This window comes from Mustelus asterias, chromosome 23 (assembly GCF_964213995.1).
Source record: "Mustelus asterias chromosome 23, sMusAst1.hap1.1, whole genome shotgun sequence".
Taxonomy (NCBI): domain Eukaryota; kingdom Metazoa; phylum Chordata; class Chondrichthyes; order Carcharhiniformes; family Triakidae; genus Mustelus; species Mustelus asterias.
Window position 1 is genome coordinate 67,988,428 of NC_135823.1, and position 18,693 is coordinate 68,007,120.

General features: G+C 43.1%; 1 protein-coding gene across 1 annotated transcript in view; it reads left to right on the forward strand.

Moving 5' to 3' along the window:
* The first annotated feature begins 968 nt into the window (after window positions 1-968).
* cpped1 (calcineurin-like phosphoesterase domain containing 1) overlaps window positions 969-18,693 on the forward strand; it is a 182,732-nt gene continuing 165,007 nt past the window's right edge. Inside the window, exon 1 of the mRNA XM_078240876.1 lies at window positions 969-1,515. Coding sequence (XP_078097002.1) covers window positions 1,446-1,515 — 70 coding nt within the window. The 5' untranslated portion in view covers window positions 969-1,445. The remainder of the gene's footprint in view (window positions 1,516-18,693) is intronic.

Below are 18,693 nucleotides of genomic sequence, written 5' to 3' on the forward strand. Positions count from 1 at the left end.
AGTCCAACAGGTTTATTTGGTAGCAAATACCATAAGCTTTCGGAGCAATGCTCCTTCGTCAGATGGAGTGGTCTCTGTTCTCAAACAGGGCACAGACACAGAAATCAAATTACAGAATACTGATTAGAATGCAAATCTCTACAGCCAGCCAGGTCTTAAATGCACAGACAATGTGGGTGGAGGGAGCATTCAACACAGGTTAAAGAGATTCAGCCTTGGATCTTCAGGTAAGCGTCCTCCAAGGCGGCCTTCACGACACACGACAGCGCAGAGTCACTGAGCAGAAACTGATAGCCAAGTTCCGCACACGAGGACGGTCTAAACCGGGATGTTGGATTTATGTCACATTATCAGTAACCCCCACAGCTTGACTCCTGGACTTGCACAATTTCACAAGCTGTACTGTCTGGAGACAATACACATCTCTTTAACCTGTGTTGAATGCTCCCTCCACCCACATTGTCTGTGCATTTAAGACCTGGCTGGCTGTAGAGATTTGCATTCTAATCAGTATTCTGTAATTTGATTTCTGTGTCTATGCCCTGTTTGAGAACAGAGACCACTCCATCTGACGAAGGAGCATTGCTCCGAAAGCTTATGGTATTTGCTACCAAATAAACCTGTTGGACTTTAACCTGGTGTTGTGAGACTTCTTACTGTCATTTCTAAGTGTCAGTGACAATGTTTCCAGCTCCGGTGCCCTGGGATAAACCACTCATTCTGATGTAACTCAACTCGCAATAACTGGTTGTTTCATCCACTTAACTAGTTTAAAAAACATACAAGTAGTTCTGGAATGTCTCCAGCTTCGCTCAGAGTATTAGTGGAATATGGGACCCCTAGTCTATGTTCTGTAACTCATACCGTGATACTTCTTATTTAGACAAAAAGTCCAGGAACAAAAAAAAATTGTGAAAGGCAATTGAATGTTTCGCTTTGGGGAGTCTGGGGGAATTGACAGACTGTTTGTTTTGGGGACAGTAAGAAGTCTCACAACACCAGGTTAAAGTCACTCGTGATTCCAAATAAACTATTGGACTTTAACCTGGTGTTGTGAGACTTCATATGCTCCCCACCCCAGTCCAACACCGGCATCTTCACATCTTGTTTTGGAGGAGTGAGGAATTGAGGATTGAGAAATCCTAAAAAAAATTTTTTGGGAGGGTGAGGAATTGAAAAGGTGAATGTTTTTTTTTGGCGGCGGCGGCGGGGAAGTGAGGGATTGAGGAGCTAAGTGTTTTGTTTTGGAGAGGCTGAGGGATTGAGGAACCGGGACAGTGAACACTATTAAAGGGAAAAGGCTCTGACCGCCAGCAGGCCGAAACTGGGCTGGGCCAGCCGGAGCGATCGAGAAGGCAGGGCACAACAACAACAACAAGAAGTTACCGAGCCGGGTTCACTCTGGATCAGCGGCGAGAGGCGGATTGAAAAAGAGGAAAGTGACCATGGCTGTGCAGAGCGAGGACTCCATTTTCCACAGAGCCCACTGCCGGCGCTTCAAGGGGCTGAGGGAAGGTCAGAGCGCGCGACGCCCGAACCCGCCAACGGCCCGCCTCGCGCCGCCCGAACCCGCCAACGGCCCGCCTCGCGCCGCCCGAACCCGCCAACGGCTCAGCTCGCGCCGCCAACGGCCCAGCTCGCGCCGCCCGAACCCGCCAACGGCCCGCCTCGCGCCGCCCGAACCCGCCAACGGCCCAGCTCGCGCCGCCCGAACCCGCTGACGCCCCCGCCTCGCGCTCCGCTGACGTATCTTCCCGCTTCTCCGCCCGCCTGTTGTCCGTTGGCGGCCGCCGGAGCGAGCGGGCGGGGAGAGTTTCCTCAGAGCGGCCCCCAGGCCCGGGTAACTGGAGCGCGGGGTTCTGCTGCTCGCTCTTCTCTCACGCTTTGCGGGCGGCGAGAGCAGCTCCACTCGGCAGGAACATGTCGGCCTACTGCTGAAACCTGTCCCCGGGTGTGGACCGGTGGATAGATGTGAGTGACAGCCTCCTGGACTGGGAGAGATCAGTGCAGGAGTCCAGTGTAATGGGGAGTTCAGTTCAAATGTAAATTGACAGGTTTAACTGAACCAATATTTGTTTTGGTTTGGAGACACATTACATCGAACACCCGCAGATGTTTATCCCATTTAATTTGTTTTAAAGATTGCCCCCTCCCCACCCAGTGCTTCATCTGTCCTGCTGGAGGAAAATTCAGTTCAACCTTGAACTGGTTTCCAACTGGTCTCCACTTGGATTCTGCTGGAGTCAGCCGCTTCCCTGGTGACTCCCACTGGAATCCAGTTGCTGAGTTAGCACATTTACTTTACACCTGACTTCATTCAGCTGGAACCAGTTCCCCTCTTGGCAGTTTTAACAATACACCTGTCTTTCAAATATTCCTCTCCATCCCTTCCAGCTGCAGTTTGCATGGCAAGTTCTGATCATCAGGGGTAAAACTTATGGTGGGAGAAACTTGGATTTCACTGGTGAACATACTTGAGGTTGCACCAATAATAATAGCAAAAGAACCAGAAAGATAATGAGAACTTTACACTTTGTGACTTGTCATGCTCTGACATGCCACTTTCTGAAAGGCAACAGGAGCAGAATCAGTCGTAACATTCAAAAGGGTATTGAATATATAATTTGTATTTTAAACACAACATTGCAGGGATTACAGGGTGAGAGCATATGGGAGGGACTAATTGGAAAGCTTTCTCTAAGCCAGCACAGGCATGAGGGACCAAATGGCAGTGATCTTCTGAACCACTGCCTCGGAAAGACAGCCAGCATAATCAAGAACCCCATGCATCCCGGACATTCTCTCTTCCACCTTCTTCCGTCGGGGGAAAAAGATACAAAAGTCTGAGGTCACGCACCAGCCAACTCGAGAACAGCTTCTTCCCTGCTGCTGTCAGACCTTTGAATGGACCTATCTCATATTAAGTTGATCTTTCTCTACACCCTAGCTATAACTGTAACACTACATTCTGCACTCTCTCCTTTCCTGCTCTATGAATGGTATGCTTTGTCTCTAGCATGCAAGAAACAATACTTTTCATTGTATACTAATACATGTGACAATAATAAATCAAATCAAAAACTGGCTGCAGTGTCCATTCCCCATTCTGGGAAACTCTTAGAAAATGAAAAAAACGCTTTAAAAAACAGAACAAGGGAAAATACTTTCCCTCCTGTTTCTCTTTTTGTTATACTGTTTTTAATTTCTGTTTCTATGATCCACCCTCGATCTCTGACTTTCCAATTCTTTAATTTTATTGATTAAGAAGACAGATAGTTGTTCACCAAGATGTTCTGTTACCCTTGCTGTACTTCCATCAGCTCACAGTTTCAGCAAAGCATTTTTTGAACAGAAGAGTTCAGGAAAAATCTGATCTGGGTATGATGCGTGAAGCCCTGTTTCAGCAAATTGTACCTCATTTATTGAATTTTGTACAAAGTGAGGCAAATACACTAGAATGACATCTTTAATTTATTGGACCAACATTTCACAGTCCATATTAATGAAAGTTAGAATCATAGAATCCTTACAGTGCAGGAGGCCGCCATTCGGCCCATCGAGCCTGCACCGACAACAATCCCACCCATGCCCTCTCCCCGTAACCCCACATTTACCCTGTTTGTTCTCTGACACTATGAGACAATTTAGCATTGCCAATCAACCTAACCTAAAGTTGATGTTGGCAAAGCAGTTGTATTGTCTTGAAGGACGCAGCTACTTCACAGCTTAAGTTTTTGACAAAGCTCTGTACAGAGAATGGTATAGAAACTCAGCATAGGCCATCATTCCTTGCTGGCTTTTAGAAAGAGCAGTCATATTTAGCCTGCCTGTCCCAATTTTCATCTGTAATCCTGTATGTCCCTCCTGTCACTGTCTAAGTCCTTTTAAAAATTATTTATAGCAACAGCTTTCCCCAAATTTTAAGGTAGAATTTCCAATTGTGACAGTTCTCGGAAAGAAAAAAATATTCTCATCTGCTCTCTAAATCTTTTACCAATGGTTCTAAACCTGAAACTTCTGATTATTGATGCAAGAATTTTTTTCCCCTCTATTAGCTCAATTGAAGCCCCCCAGCATCTCGGAAACGTCTATTTGGTTACCTCTCTGATACAACCACTCTGCATATCTGAAAGCCCTCAACCCTAGTACTCTTTCCCTCTGAACACTTTCGAAGGCCTTTACATCTTTCCTGAAGTGTGGTACTTAGAATTGTCCACAATACTATGATTAATTGCAGAGAATATACAGCACAGAAACAGGCTATGCTGTTAGTTATTCCCCATACGGGTCTCCTCCCACCTTTCTTCATTTAACTCGATTAACATAACCTTTTAATCCTTTCTCCCTCATGTTTACCCAGTTTCCCCTTCAATGCATCTATACTATTTGCCTCACTGACTCCCCGTGGTAGAATATTCCACATTCTAACAACTGTGTTAAGACGTTACTCCTGAATTCCCGATTAGATTTATTAGTGACTATCGTATATTTAAGGCCTCTAGCTCTGGTCTCACTTGCAAATACATTTATCTTCTCTATGTCTATTCTGTCAGACCATTTCATAATCTTAGACCTCTGTCAAGTGGTCCCTCAATATTGATGATGCCAGAGGAACCTCCTGTTCTTCTAATAGCACCGAGACTGGATATGTTTACCTGAAAAGGCAAAGAAGCTATTGGCACACTGTCTGATCCAAAGAATTGCACCGGTACAGCATTCTCTCAGTACTGCACTGAAGTGGCTGATTAAACTGTGTGTTTATATCCATTGTGGGGTTTGAAATCACAATTGTCTGACTCAGGCGAGAGTGTTAGCCAAGCTGACAACACAGTAACAACAAATAACAAGTTTGTGAAAACATTCTCTTGTTAGGGGAGAAGTACTTGGGACAAAATATTAGCTAAACCTTTTCAGCTTAGCTAACCACTATAAAACAAACATACAAATTCTAATTTAACAATAAATAAGAATGATACAGGCACAACCCTTGCTTAACCAATAAATACTTGCTTGTTTTCCTTCTCGCAGTTTGTGGTTTAAGTTAATAGATTTTGTTTATTTCAACTGATTTGACAAATCAACATGAAGTATGAAAAAGACAACTAAAGTACCATTATACAGTTAATACTTGTAGAACTGATCATGATGTTCTGGGGAAAACACAAAATTTATCATCATTGTAAGGATGACCACAACCCACTCCAGTCCCTTCGTCTCAGCTCAGTGTCAATCTAAAGCTCCAATTCCATTTGAACAAATAGAAATATTTTACATTTTTACCACTCAGAACGGATGTTTGTGAACTCAAGATAACAGAATCCATGAAATCGGTGTAACCACAGGTAGTGGCCATGCTAATAAGTTTTTGGAGGCAGAAGTCACGTCACCAAAATCCCTTTATTTACAATTCCAACAGCAGTACACAGAGTGCTATCAATCAGGAGTGCCAGAGGAACTGACATTCCTGATTAAATACAAGGAAAATACTCCCTGATTGGCCCCTCAATTGACTCCTTAATCAGGGAGTTCATATTCCTATAGGCCAACCTCAATGGCCTGATTGAAGTCATTGCAGCCATACAGTCCATCACACACCTGTGGCTACTTACTTTTCATAAAAGTGTTCATCATTCCTTCTTCAACCAACAACTCCAGCTGCAGGTTATGCGATTATTCATAAGACGGAGGAACAGAAGTAGGCCATTTGGCTCATCGAGTCTGCTCTGCCAGTCAATGAGATCATGACTGATCTGATAATCTTCAATTCCACTTTCCTGCCTTATCCCCATAACCCTTGATTCCATTATTGATTACAAATCTGTCCATCTCACTCTTGAACAACTTACAACCCTCTGTGCTAAATAATTCCACAGATTCACTACCCTCAGAAAAGAAATTCCTCCTCATCTATCTAAAAGGGATGACCCCTTACTCTGAGATTATGTCCTCTTGTCCTAGACTTTCATACAGGAGGAAACAACTCTCAGCATCTACCCTGTCAAGTCCCCTGAGAATCCGATATACCTCAATTAGGTCACCTCTCATATAACTCCAATGAGTACAGGCCCAACCTTTCCTTATAAGAAAATCCCTCTAAACCTGGGATCAACCTAGTGAACCTTCTCTGAACTGCCTCCAATGCCACTATATCCTTCCTTCGATAAGGTGTTCACAGTATTCCAGGCATGGTCTATCTAGTACCTTGTATAATTTTAGCAAGACTTCTATATTTTCATATTCCACTCCCTTAGAAATAAAAACCAACATTTCATTTGCCTTCCTTATTACCTGTCAAATTTGCATGTTAAATTTTTGTGAATTATGCACAAGGACCCTCAACTCCCTTGTGCTGCAGCTTTCTGCAGTCTTTCTCCACTTACATATTGTTCAGCTCCTTTAATCTTCCTACCAAAGTGCATAACTTGACATTTTCCTATATTATATTCCATCTGCCAAGTTTTTGCCCATGCATTTGGCCTGTCCATGTTCCTCTGTAGACACTTTTGCCGAAATTTTACCGCCTCGCCAGTCCGAGGCTCGTAAGATCCTGCCCAAGGCCAACGTTCTGGCTTTTGTGTCATCCTCACTGTAAGAGGGAGAGTAGTATATATGGACAATTACTACAATTTTAGGGCAGACAACAATCATGGTTTATTAAGGGTCAAAAGATTACAGTCAAGCTATCAAAAGGAACTAGTAACTGAAGAGACATTTTAGGGGGTTTTGAAAACTATATAGTATAGCATCAGAAAGGTTAAATAAAATATAGCTAACATGCTGATGGTGGCAAAATACCACCAAATTATTTGCTGCCAAATAAATCTTTTGGTTTGGGGATAAGGCAGGAAAGTGGAATTGAAGATTATCAGATCGGTCATGATCTCATTGACCGGCAGAGCAGACTCGATGAGCCAAATGGCCTACTTCTGTTCCTACGTCTTATGAATAATAGTTTGTCTTCTTGGACTTTAACCTGGTGTTGTTAAAACTCTTACTGTGTTTACCCCAGTCCAACGCCGGCATCTCCACATCTTGATGGTGGCAAAAGACACACTGCTAGCTGAATGTGTACGTGGCTAAGCAGTACCAGTAAACATGCCCAGAGAATTCTGTAATTCTTAGATGGCCTGAATTAGCAGACAAAGCTAACGATGCAAGGCCGAAGCTGAGTAGCAACAAGGAGAGAAGAGATTACAAGCAGCAAAAGAAAGATAAGAAATTTAGATAGTTCTTGGGATAGTAGACATCCTACCTTGTGAACATCTGCAAATTGTTTAATGTAAAACCAGACAATGTTGGAGTGTAAATAATGCCTTGCCTATTTGACTTACAATGTATCAATATTGCATGATTCTTCAGCTAGTGTAGAGTCAATCCCAAAGGCCTTCTCTGAGGTTGAGCTCTCCCAACACATTGGCTGATAAACGATCGTTCTGTAGTGGGTCTCTCCTGAGACTATTTCATATAATAATCTGCTCCACAATACTCACCTTCCCACCTATTTTTGTGTCTTCTGCTAACTTGGCAATAGTACATTCACTTCCTCCATCCAAGTCATTAATATATAAGTGCATATATTTATTTACAGATGTTAATAATTGTGGCCCCAGTGTTGATCCCTGTGGCATTCCACTAGCTGCAGGTTGTCATTCTAAAAATTGCCCTCTTATCCCAACTCTGTCTTTAGGCATGATTTCCCCTTCATGAAGCCATGCTGACTCTGCTTGATTCTATTATGTATTTCTAAGTGCTCTGCTATTATATCCTTCATAATGAACTCTTAACATTTTCCTAATGACAGATGTTAAGCTAATTGACCTATAATTACCTGTTTATTGTTTTTCTCCCTTTTTAGATGATACTTCATTGGCAATGTTCCAATCCTCTGGGACTTTCCAGTAGCTCCTTCCTTTAATATCCTAACATGTAACCCAATAGGTCCAGAGGACCTATTGGCTGTTAGCCTCATTAGTTTCCCTAGTATTTTTTCTCTACTGATATTTATTCCCTCACCACTGTTGCCCCATGATTATTTAGTATTTTTGGAATGTTATTAGTGTGTTCCACCATGAAGACTGACACAAAATATTTATTTAACTCCTCTGCCATTTCCTGGTTCCCCATTATGATTTTCCCAGTCTCATTCTCTAAGGGGCCTATGTTCACTTTGGCTTCTCTCTTCCTTTTTATATATTTAAAGAAGCTCTTATTGTCCATTTTTATGTTACTTGCTAGTTTGTCTTCTCCCTCTTTATTTTTTGGTCATCTTTTGTTTTTTAAATATTTTCTTACTCCTGTGGCTTACCACTAATCTTTCCACTTTATTTTTTTACTTCAGTTTAATACTATCGTTAACTTCCTTGGTTAACCATAATTGATTTATCCCCCTCCTAGAATCCTTCTTCCACATTGGGATATATCTTTGTTACGAGTCAGGAATTATTTTCTTAGAAGTCTGCCACTGCTGATCAACCGTCTTTTCCCCGTCCACTCCAGCCAACTCTGCCCCATTTCTTTGTAATTACCCTTATTTAAGTTTAGCAGTTGTTTCTGGTATATGTTTCTCCCCCTCAAATTGAATGTTAAATTCTACCATGTTATGGTCACTGTTTCCGAGGAGATCTTTTGCTCTGAGATTTTTTATTAAACCGGCCTCATTACACATTTACAGATCCAAAATAGCCTGGTCCCTGGTTGGATCTGCAACATATGGGGGGGTGGGGGGGGGTGATGATTTTTAGCACAGCAGACTAGGAGATTTAAGCTGTGACTGATCCGTGGGATTCGCACTGGGCGCCAGCCCCGAGAGAGTCTCCCAGAGCCGGACTTCTAGCGCCATCAGCTCCGCGCTGGAAATCAGCGTAGAACTGCATTAGATGTGCAGGGGGCAATTTGAATGTAATGTAAATGGCATTAGCAAGCCTGGGACTGAAGTTTCCGGGCCCACTAGCGCCCCCCCCCCCCACACACACACAGGAGTATTTCACACCGGTAGGGTTTACAGTAGCTCCCCACTTGCGGGGAGCTGGCGGCCTGACCCCACTGGAGTGAAGGGGGGCAATCAAGCTCCCCCAGAGGGCACTGGGGGGTACCCCCTGGGCATTGGCACCTTGGGAGTGCCAGCCTGGGCCCCCAGGCACTGCCCAAGTGGCAAAGTGCCAATGCCCAGGGGGCACCTTGGCACTGTCCATGGGGCATTAGGCAGTGCCATGGGGAGGTAGGGCCTATTGGGGGCAGGGCCTAATGGGACGGGGCCTGATGGGGGGGTGATCGGTGGGGGTGAGGGGGTCCTGCTGCCACCCTGCAGTAGGGATCGGTGGGAGGGAGGCCAGTGAGGTTAGGGTCAGTGGGGGATGGGGAGGCCAGGAGGCCAGCAATGCCTGGGTCACTGAAGGATGAGGAGGTCAATGCTGTCTGGGATTAGTGGGGGATTGGGAGGCCAGCAATATGTGGATCAGGTGGGGTGAGAGGCCAGCAATCAGGTCAGCGATGTCCATGGGGGGGGGGGGTGATGAGAAGTTAGCAATCAGGCCAGCGATGTGCATGGTGGGGGGGGGAGGGGGGAGGGTGGTGGGTGATGAGAAGTTAGCAATCAGGCCAGCGATGTGCGTGGAGGGAGTGAAAGGCCAGCAACGAGGCCACGATGTGCGTGGTGGTTTGAGGCCAGCAATTTTACTGCTGGGAGGACTTGTTTAGCGATCTCCTAGTGATGTGTGCATGCATGGTGGCCCACTCAGCGCACTGATTTCAGCCTCTTCAGTGGGATTAGGCCCTGCCCCTGGACCTCTGGACTGATTCACACTAGTGACCTCTGCAGTACACAGAGCATGGGAGATTCATTTTGAAAATTCCGCTGAAAAACCAGCGCGACATACTCCAGTTTTCACACGAATTCGACACTTCGAATTTTTTTGGGAGAATCCCGGCCATTATTCTCAGGAACTGTCCTGAATACACTCTATGAATTCTTCCTCATTGCTACCTCTGCCAATTTGATCTTCCCAATCCACATGAAGATTAAAGTCACCTATCATTAATGTACTGTCTTTTTTACATCCCCTCATTATCTCCCAATTTATTCTTTTGTCCTACAGTATAGCCATTGTTAGGGTGCCTATAGACTACTCCCACGAGTGTCATCTCCCCCTTGTTATTTCCTACCTCTACCCATATGGATTCTAAGATCATTTCTTGCCACCATACCTTTTCAATTTGTACTAACAAAACTACCCCAACACTCTTTCCTACTTGCCTGTCCTAGTACAAAGGTACAAAGGACAGCACGGTAGCACTGCTGCCTCACAGCGCCAGGGACCCGGGTTCGATTTCCGACTTGGGTCACTGTCTGTGTGGAGTTTGCACATTCTCCCTGTGTCTGTGTGGGTTTCCTCCGGGTGCTCCGGTTTCCTCCCACACTCCAAAGATGTGCGGGTTAGGTGGATTGGCCATGCTAAATTACCCCTTAGAGTCAGGGGGACTAGCTAGGATAAATGCATGGGTTTATGGGGATAGGGCCGAGGTGGGGTTGTGGTCGGTGTAGATTCGATGGGCCAAATAGCCTCTTTCTGCACTGTACGATTCTGTGATTCATACCCTTGAATATTTTGTTCCCGGCTTTGATTTCCTTGAAACCATGTTTGTGTAATGGCTATAAAATCATATCCATTATCCTCAATTTGTGCTGTTAATTCATTTATTTTGTGCCAAATACTACTTTGAAGAACCATTAATTTTTTTTAAAAACCATTTTTTCCCCCTTTGACCCTTAATCCATAACCCATCACGTTGGAGGAGGGATTTTTAATATTGACCCCAAAATTTCTCCAACCTGTGGTTACTCTGCCCTGAGTTTACTGCTTTGCCAGTGAGCCTCGTGTATTTTGTTGCAAACCACTGCTGATAAATGCCATTTGCTACCAAATAAACCTGTTGGACTTTAACCTGGTGTTGTTAAAACTCTTACTGTATTTACCCCAGTCCAACGCCGGCATCTCCACATCATGACTACCATGGAAATCCACAGCAGAATACTCAGTCATTTGTGGTGTTGGAGGGAGGGTGTGTGTGGGGGAACAACGTTTGTAAGGAAAATGCATTAATATTTGTAAATGTCACACATGGTCAGAATGTCTTATGATCAAACCTCTCGAAATACCATCAACAGACACAAATTATTATTCTTTCAGTGGTTTCATACGGTAGTTTCTGTTGAAACTATTCTGGACAAGTGTACTGATTACATTTTGTGATTTTAACTGAGATACTGGATTAATGGCAGATACAACATGAAAATATTTCCATAAAGAGTAATCTAAATTATTTGAGCGAAATAACCTCACTGGATGTTTCACTAGACAATATCTACAGCTATGCAGGCACTTGAGTAATCTAGAAGCTTGTGCATCATGCAAATCTTAACTGTTTCTTGTACATTAATCACATCAGGCTCTATAACTAAGCAAACTTATGTGTATTGCATAAAGAAACCATATTTATATTTGAATCTGATTCTGCAAGAGTCATTGCGTTTTCCTCTATAAATGGAGAATGTAGGAACTGTGGAAATACGTTTTGCCACTGTTTATCACAGAGGAGCATTGTATTAGGAATTAAATGATGGAGTGGAAGAAATGCAGGAATTAGATAGGTTAATTGTAGATAAAGGTGTAGTGCTGAAAAAATTTGTAGAACCCTAAGTTGAAAAGGCGCTTGCGTCTGATGTTTTTGCCTTCTAGAGAGGAAATAAACTTTCGAAGCTCCTTTGGATGCGAAGTTTGTGGCAAATAACTATAGGATTGCCAGCATGAAACTATAGCTCGAATGTGAAGAGATAAACAAGGTAACTGTAAACTGAGCAGCCTAAATCAGTAATTAGACAAGCTTCAAGAAGCCATGATAATGTAGGATATAAGTAATAAGTTATTTGAGGCTATCCAATATGGATTTGTAAAAACTGTTATGCCTTTGAAAGTTTATTGAAGAAATAAGTGACCTTATTGATAAAAAAGTCTAGATTTTGAAATTTGCATCTTTATTTTCCAATCCCTCAATTGCTTTGCCCCTTCATAGTTCTAAAGACCCCAACCCTGCACCCTCAGATATCTGCACTCCTCCAGATATGGCCTCTTTCTGCAGCACTGATTTTAATTGCTCCATCATTGACAGTCGTGACTTCAGCTGCCAAGCCTCTAATATCTGGAATTTCCTTCTAAATTTCCCCAGACCATACCTTTCCTCTTTTAATGATTTGCTTAAAAATTTCACCAACCTTTTGGCTACCTGTCCTAATTAAAATGCAGGTTGGTCCAGCTCAGTTGGCTGGTTAGTGATGCAGAATGAAAGCCCGCCTTCTCAGCCTTGTCCCTTGCCTGAGGTGTGGTGATCCTTAGATTAAATCACCACCAGTCAGCTCTCCCTTAAAAGAGTAGAGCATCCTATGGTCATCTGGGACTCTAGCGACTTTACCTCTTTGAACAATGCTCCTGTGAAGCACCATGGGACATATTACTGTATTAAAGGAACCAAGTAAACACTAGTTGTTGCTGTGCTTGTGTTTTGAAAGGTGTTACATTAAAGGTTTGTTGATTTAAAAAATAAGGTACAAGGATTAAAGGAAATGTGGCACCATGGACAGACAGTTGGTTAAAGGACAGAAAACTGAAAGAGTGATTACTGAATATATTTGTTAAGGAGGGATATGAACAGTGGGGACCATGAAGTGATTGTTGCCACTTGTGTATATAAATGGTGTGAACTATTAACATTTGTAGCCGGACTAAAATAGGGAGGTTTGTCAACAGTGAGGGACACTAAGTGATTTCAGGAAGACAGGCAAATTAGTAAATTGGGAAGATAAATGCCCATAGTGAAGAATAACATAGAAATTTGAGGGGATGTGCTCTGGGAGGATGAGCAAGGAGAAGAAATGTATCCAACAGTCATCATTAAAAATGGAGGAACAGAAAGACAAACCCAATGTATGTCCTCCACCTGCATATAGTTAAACAGAATTTAATTCAATTAACACTATTTTGGAAGTACAGGATGATCTTTGAAGGCACATTGATCATTCAGCAAGAAGCATATTTTTATGTGATTAGTCATGAAATATTATTCCATTCTTTTATCCAACAGTGCTCCCCAGTCAGGCTCATTTGACTGAGAATCAATAAATCAGCTCAGCCATGGCTTCAAGCGATGGTCACTGTGCAGAGAGAACATGCAAATGTTGTGCTTTAGCGAATTGATTATAGTTTGGATTTTATCCCATTTAATTTCATTTTATCTCTCCTTCCTTTTGGTTTTCTGCATTACCCACTTTGCCCAGACAGCAACCCAGTCCCTAGCCGTTTCGTAACCCGCCAGATGGAGAAATGCTAAGGAAGCCCAGGATGACTGTACTCATCTTGGTCTAATGTGCTGATGTAGTCTAGAATTTAGTTTGTGGCGAATTGCAGGTTTTAAGTTGTACCTCCGTGGGGCTCAGTATATTGGAGAACCAATTTGCTTTGCCACTCTCCTTTTCGTATAAAAACAGTTTTATATAAAAAATAATAATTCCACAGCACCTGTTGTGAGGCGGATTGGTTCTCAGTATTGGTACTGTCTCATCCAATTCTGTTTCTAATCAATTTGTTTTGTCAGCAATTCTCTTGCACAGAAAGTGATTTGATGACATTTTGGTTTTATTGCTTTCATCTCTTTCCACTTTAATCGCTGATTGATTTTTTTCAGTGTATAAGTGGAGATGTATCTGAAGGGATTTGATGGTTTTCATAAAGCTTCTGAAGTTGCAAAAATTCAGCCGAAATGCAAATTGGCCTTGACAGCTTTATTTTCAACGGGGATGATTTTGTAAATGGGACAGGTTCATTTGTATTTAAGTATCCCAGATGATGGGTTTCGGAGTTGTCAGGTTTGCTTCTATATGATGAAATAATCATTGATCAAAAATAGGTGAGTCTCACGTTTCATTGCGGTGCTGTTAAAAGACTTGGGAAAGAGTTTTAATCATGAATGAACTCGAGGGTCGCAATTGTAATAAATTAGTCATAGGGTGCTAGCACTGAGCATTGAAAATGTTGTAGTGCACTCGAGTGCTTTGGACAATAAAATATTCTACTACCTGATCTTCCGCAGCATTTCTCACAGGTAGTCTGGAGTCTGAAACATGATTGTGATGTTTAGCTGCTAACGTGGCCTGTCATTTTTAGTGCAGCTGACTAGTTACTGTATGTGGGAATCTAAATCCCTAGGATGATTTAGAGTCAGTACATCACTTGTAACCTTCAAATTCTAGAATGAAATGCTTGGCTTTCTTCATCTCTTATTAAGATTGCTTTGCATCTATACACAAATGGGATGTCAAGTGTGTCACAAATCCATTGAACACCAGGCATTTTTAAATATGATGTTGGATGTCCTGCAACATTTGTTGTGATGAGTGGGAGGATATGCTGTTTTATAACAGTTGGTATGTTATGCCATATCACCTTGTCTTTGTTGGTAAGCCATGCTCAGGATGATATTTGTTTTCTAGCTTGTTTCCACTCTAATGAGGGGATCTTGTGAGATTTAGTTCAATTGGGGTTGGTGGGGAGTGGTGGAGGGGACGTGACTTGGGGGAAATCTGTGCCGCTGAGGTTTTGCATCAGTGTAGTGGGAATTAATTAAAGTTAAATTACCTTATCCACAACATTCCATGAATTAGGATAGAATTAGAAGAGAGACAGTAGCATAGTGGTATTATCGCTGGATTAGCAATCTAGAGATCCAGGGTAATTATCTGGGTTCAAATCCCACCATGGCAGGTGGTGAAATTTGAATTCAACTGAAATCTGGACTTAAAAGTCTAACAGTGACTATGAAACCAGTGCCAATTGTTGTAAAGCCCCATCTGGTTCACTAATGTTCGTTAAGGAAGGAAACCCTTATTTTCATAGTAACTTCATTGCAGTGTTAATGTGGGCCTACTTGTGACACTAATAAATAAACTAAAACTAACCTGGTCTGGCCTACATGTGACTCCAGATCTATAGCAATGTGGTTGACTCTGAAATGCACTCAGTTAGGGGATGCCCACATTTACTGAATAGAAAAACAATTATTTAGTTGGAAGTTTAAAGTAGAACATAGAACATTACAGCGCAGTACAGGCCCTTCGGCCCTCGATGTTGCGCCAACCAGCGCCGACCAGTGAAACCAATCTAAAGCCCATCTAACCTACACTATTCCAATATCATCCATGTGTTTATCCAATGACCATTTAAATGCCCTTAATGTTGGCGAGTCCACTACTGCTGCAGGCAGGGCATTCCACGCCCTTACTATTCTCTGAGTGAAGAACCTACCTCTGACATCTGTCCTATATCTATCGCCCCTCAATTTAAAGCTATGTCCCCTCGTGCTAGCTGTCACCTTCTGAGGAAAAAGGCTCTCACTATCCACCCTATCTAATCCTCTGATCATCTTGTATGCCTCTATTAAGTCACCTCTTAATCTTCTTCTCTCTAACGAAAACAACCTCCAGTCCCTCAGCCTTTCCTCATATGACCGTCCCACCATACCAGGCAACATCCTGGTAAATCTCCTCTGCACCCTTTCCAATGCTTCCACGTCCTTCCTATAATGCGGTGACCAGAACTGTACACAATTCTCCAAGTGCGGCCGCACCAGAGTTTTGTACAGCTGCAACATGACCTCCTGGCCCCGAAACTCAATCCCTCTACCAATAAAAGCTAACACACCGTACGCCTTCATAACAACCCTATCAACCTGGGTGCCAACTTTCAGGGATCTATGCACATGGACACCGAGATCTCTCTGTTCATTCACACTACCAAGTATCTTACCATTAGCCCAGTACTCTGTATTCCTGTTACTCCTTCCAAAGTGAATCACCTCACATTTTTCCGCATTAAACTCCATTTGCCACCTCTCAGCCCAGCACTGCAGCTTATCTATGTCCCTCTGTAACCTGCAACAACCTTCCGCACTGTCCATAACTCCACCGACTTTTAGTGTCATCCGCAAATTTACTAACCCATCCTTCTACGCCCTCATCCAGGTCATTTATAAAAATGACAAACAGCAGTGGCCCCAAAACAGATCCTTGCGGTACACCACTAGTAACTGAACTCCAGGATGAACATTTCCCATCAACCACCACCCTCTGTCTTCTTACAGCTTGCCAATTCCTGATCCAAACCGCGAAATCACCCTCAATCCCATGCGTCCGTATCTTCTGCAATAGCTTACCGTGGGGAACCTTATCAAATGCTTTACTGAAATCCACATACACCACATCAACTGCTTTACCCTCATCCACCTCTTTGGTCACCTTCTCAAAGAACTCAATAAGGTTTGTGAGGCACGACCTACCCTTCACAAAACCGTGTTGACTATCCATAATCAAATTATTCCTTTCTAGATGATTATAAATCCTATCTCTTATAATCCTTTCCAAAACTTTGCCCACAACAGAAGTAAGGCTCACTGGTCTATAATTACCAGGGTTGTCTCTACTCCCCTTCTTGAACAAGGGGACAACATTTGCGATCCTCCAGTCTTCTGGCACTATTTCTGTAGACAATGACGACATAAAGATCAAAGCCAAAGGCTCTGCAATCTCCTCCCTAGCCTCCCAGAGAATCCTGGGATAAAGCCCATCCGGCCCAAGGGACTTATCTATTTTCACACTTTCCGGAATTGCTAACACCTCCTCCTTATTAACCTCAATCCCGTCTAGTCCAATAGCCTGTATCTCAGTATTCTCCTCGACAACGTTGTCTTTTTCCTGCGTGAATACTGACGAAAAATATTCATTTAGCGCCTCTCCTATCTCTTCGGACTCCACGCACAACTCCCACTACTGTCCTTGACTGGCCCTAATCTTACCCTAGTGATTCTTTTATTCCTGACATACCTATAGAAAGCTTTAGGGTTTTCCTTGATCCTACCTGCCAAAGACTTCTCATGTCCCCTCCTGGCTCTTCTTAATTCTCTCTTTAGGTCCTTCCTGGCTAACTTGTAACTCTTAAGTGCCCTAACTGAGCCTTCACATCTCATCTTTACATAAATCTCCTTCTTCCTCTTCACAAGAGATTCAACTTAGAAACATAGAAAAACTACAGCACAAAACAGGCCCTTCAGCCTCACAAGTTGTGCCGAACATATCCCTACCTTTTAGGCCTACCTACAACCCTCCATCCTATTAAGTCCCATATACTCATCCAGGAGTCTCTTAAAAGACCCTATTGAGTTTGCCTCCACCACCACTGACGGCAGCCGATTCCACTCGCCCACCACCCTCTGTGTGAAAACTTCTTTAGTAAACCATGGTTCCCTCAACCACTTCCTCCCTGCCTGACAGATACATACTTATCAAGGACACCCAGTAGCTGTTCCTTGAACAAGCTCCACATTTCAATTGTGCCCATCCCCTGCAGTTTCCTTCCCCAACTTATGCATCCTAAATCTCGCCCAGTGGGCACAGGTCTTTGTGGAACCCTCTGATGAAAGCTTTCAGAATTAAGTTTTGGTTTGCTTCTTGTTTGAAGGAGAAGCTCGCTACATGAGGAACAGATGATTAAAATTGTGTCATTAACAGCCATTGATTTTAAATTTAATTACTTTTGAATCCATTTGAAGCTGAAATACATAATGGACAGACTCTCTGAAGTTCTATTGCACTATCTGTTTAAATTCACGATTATTTTGGATAATTTGCAGGAAGAAGGCCAGTGTGATGACCATTAGTCAAAAAACTGCCAATATGATCAACAGCCTGCATTGTCTGATGCCCTCCTCCTCCAACATCCTGCCAACTATTCCTTTAGACCCAAGAACACCTGCTTGGGACTGGCATGGGATCTTCTCACAGGAGATGGTGGATTGGAGTGGCTGGTTGTGGGGATGGTTGGGGAGTGGTTGGGGGGGAAGTGGGGGTGGCTCACAGTCAAGTTGTGCATTGATCTTACAGTATACGGTTGCCATGTGCAGTGGCAGTAACAGTTAGTCTTCAGCTGAAGTTGGCTGCACTTCCTTGTAGGCAGGTTGTAATGCTAATCGATCAGAATGGCACACTGGAATGTCACAAGTGACAGTGGTCTAGTGGTATTATCGCTAGACAATTATTCCAGAAACTCAGCCAATGTTCTGGGAACCCGAGTTCGAATCCTGCCATGGCAGGTGGTGGAATTGGCATTCAATAAAAGATATCTGGAATTAAATATCTACCGATGACCATGAAACCATTGTCGATTGTCGGAAAAACCCATCTGATTCACTAACGTCCTTTAGGGAAGGAAATCTGCCATCCTTATCTGGTCTGGCCTACATATGATTCCAAAGCCACAGCAATGTGGTTGACTCTCAACTGCCCTTCAAAGGCAACTAGGGATGGGCAATAAATGCTGGCCAGCCAGCGATGCCCATTTCCTGCGAATTAATTTTAAAAAGGACAAACTTCCTTGCACTTACCTCCTGACAGTTAGAATACTGAATCAGATGCCCTGTCACTTTTCTTAAGTCCCTTTATTCGAGATTGCCATTTCTTAACCGCAGATTCCGATGGGTTGAGATTCCTTTTGAAGTTCTTTAAAGGCTTTCAGAATTTTTTTGTCCCTTGATATTGTACTTTAATTGTCTCTATCCATTTAAATTAGCTGCAGTTCTTCTCCTGCTGCTAATGAC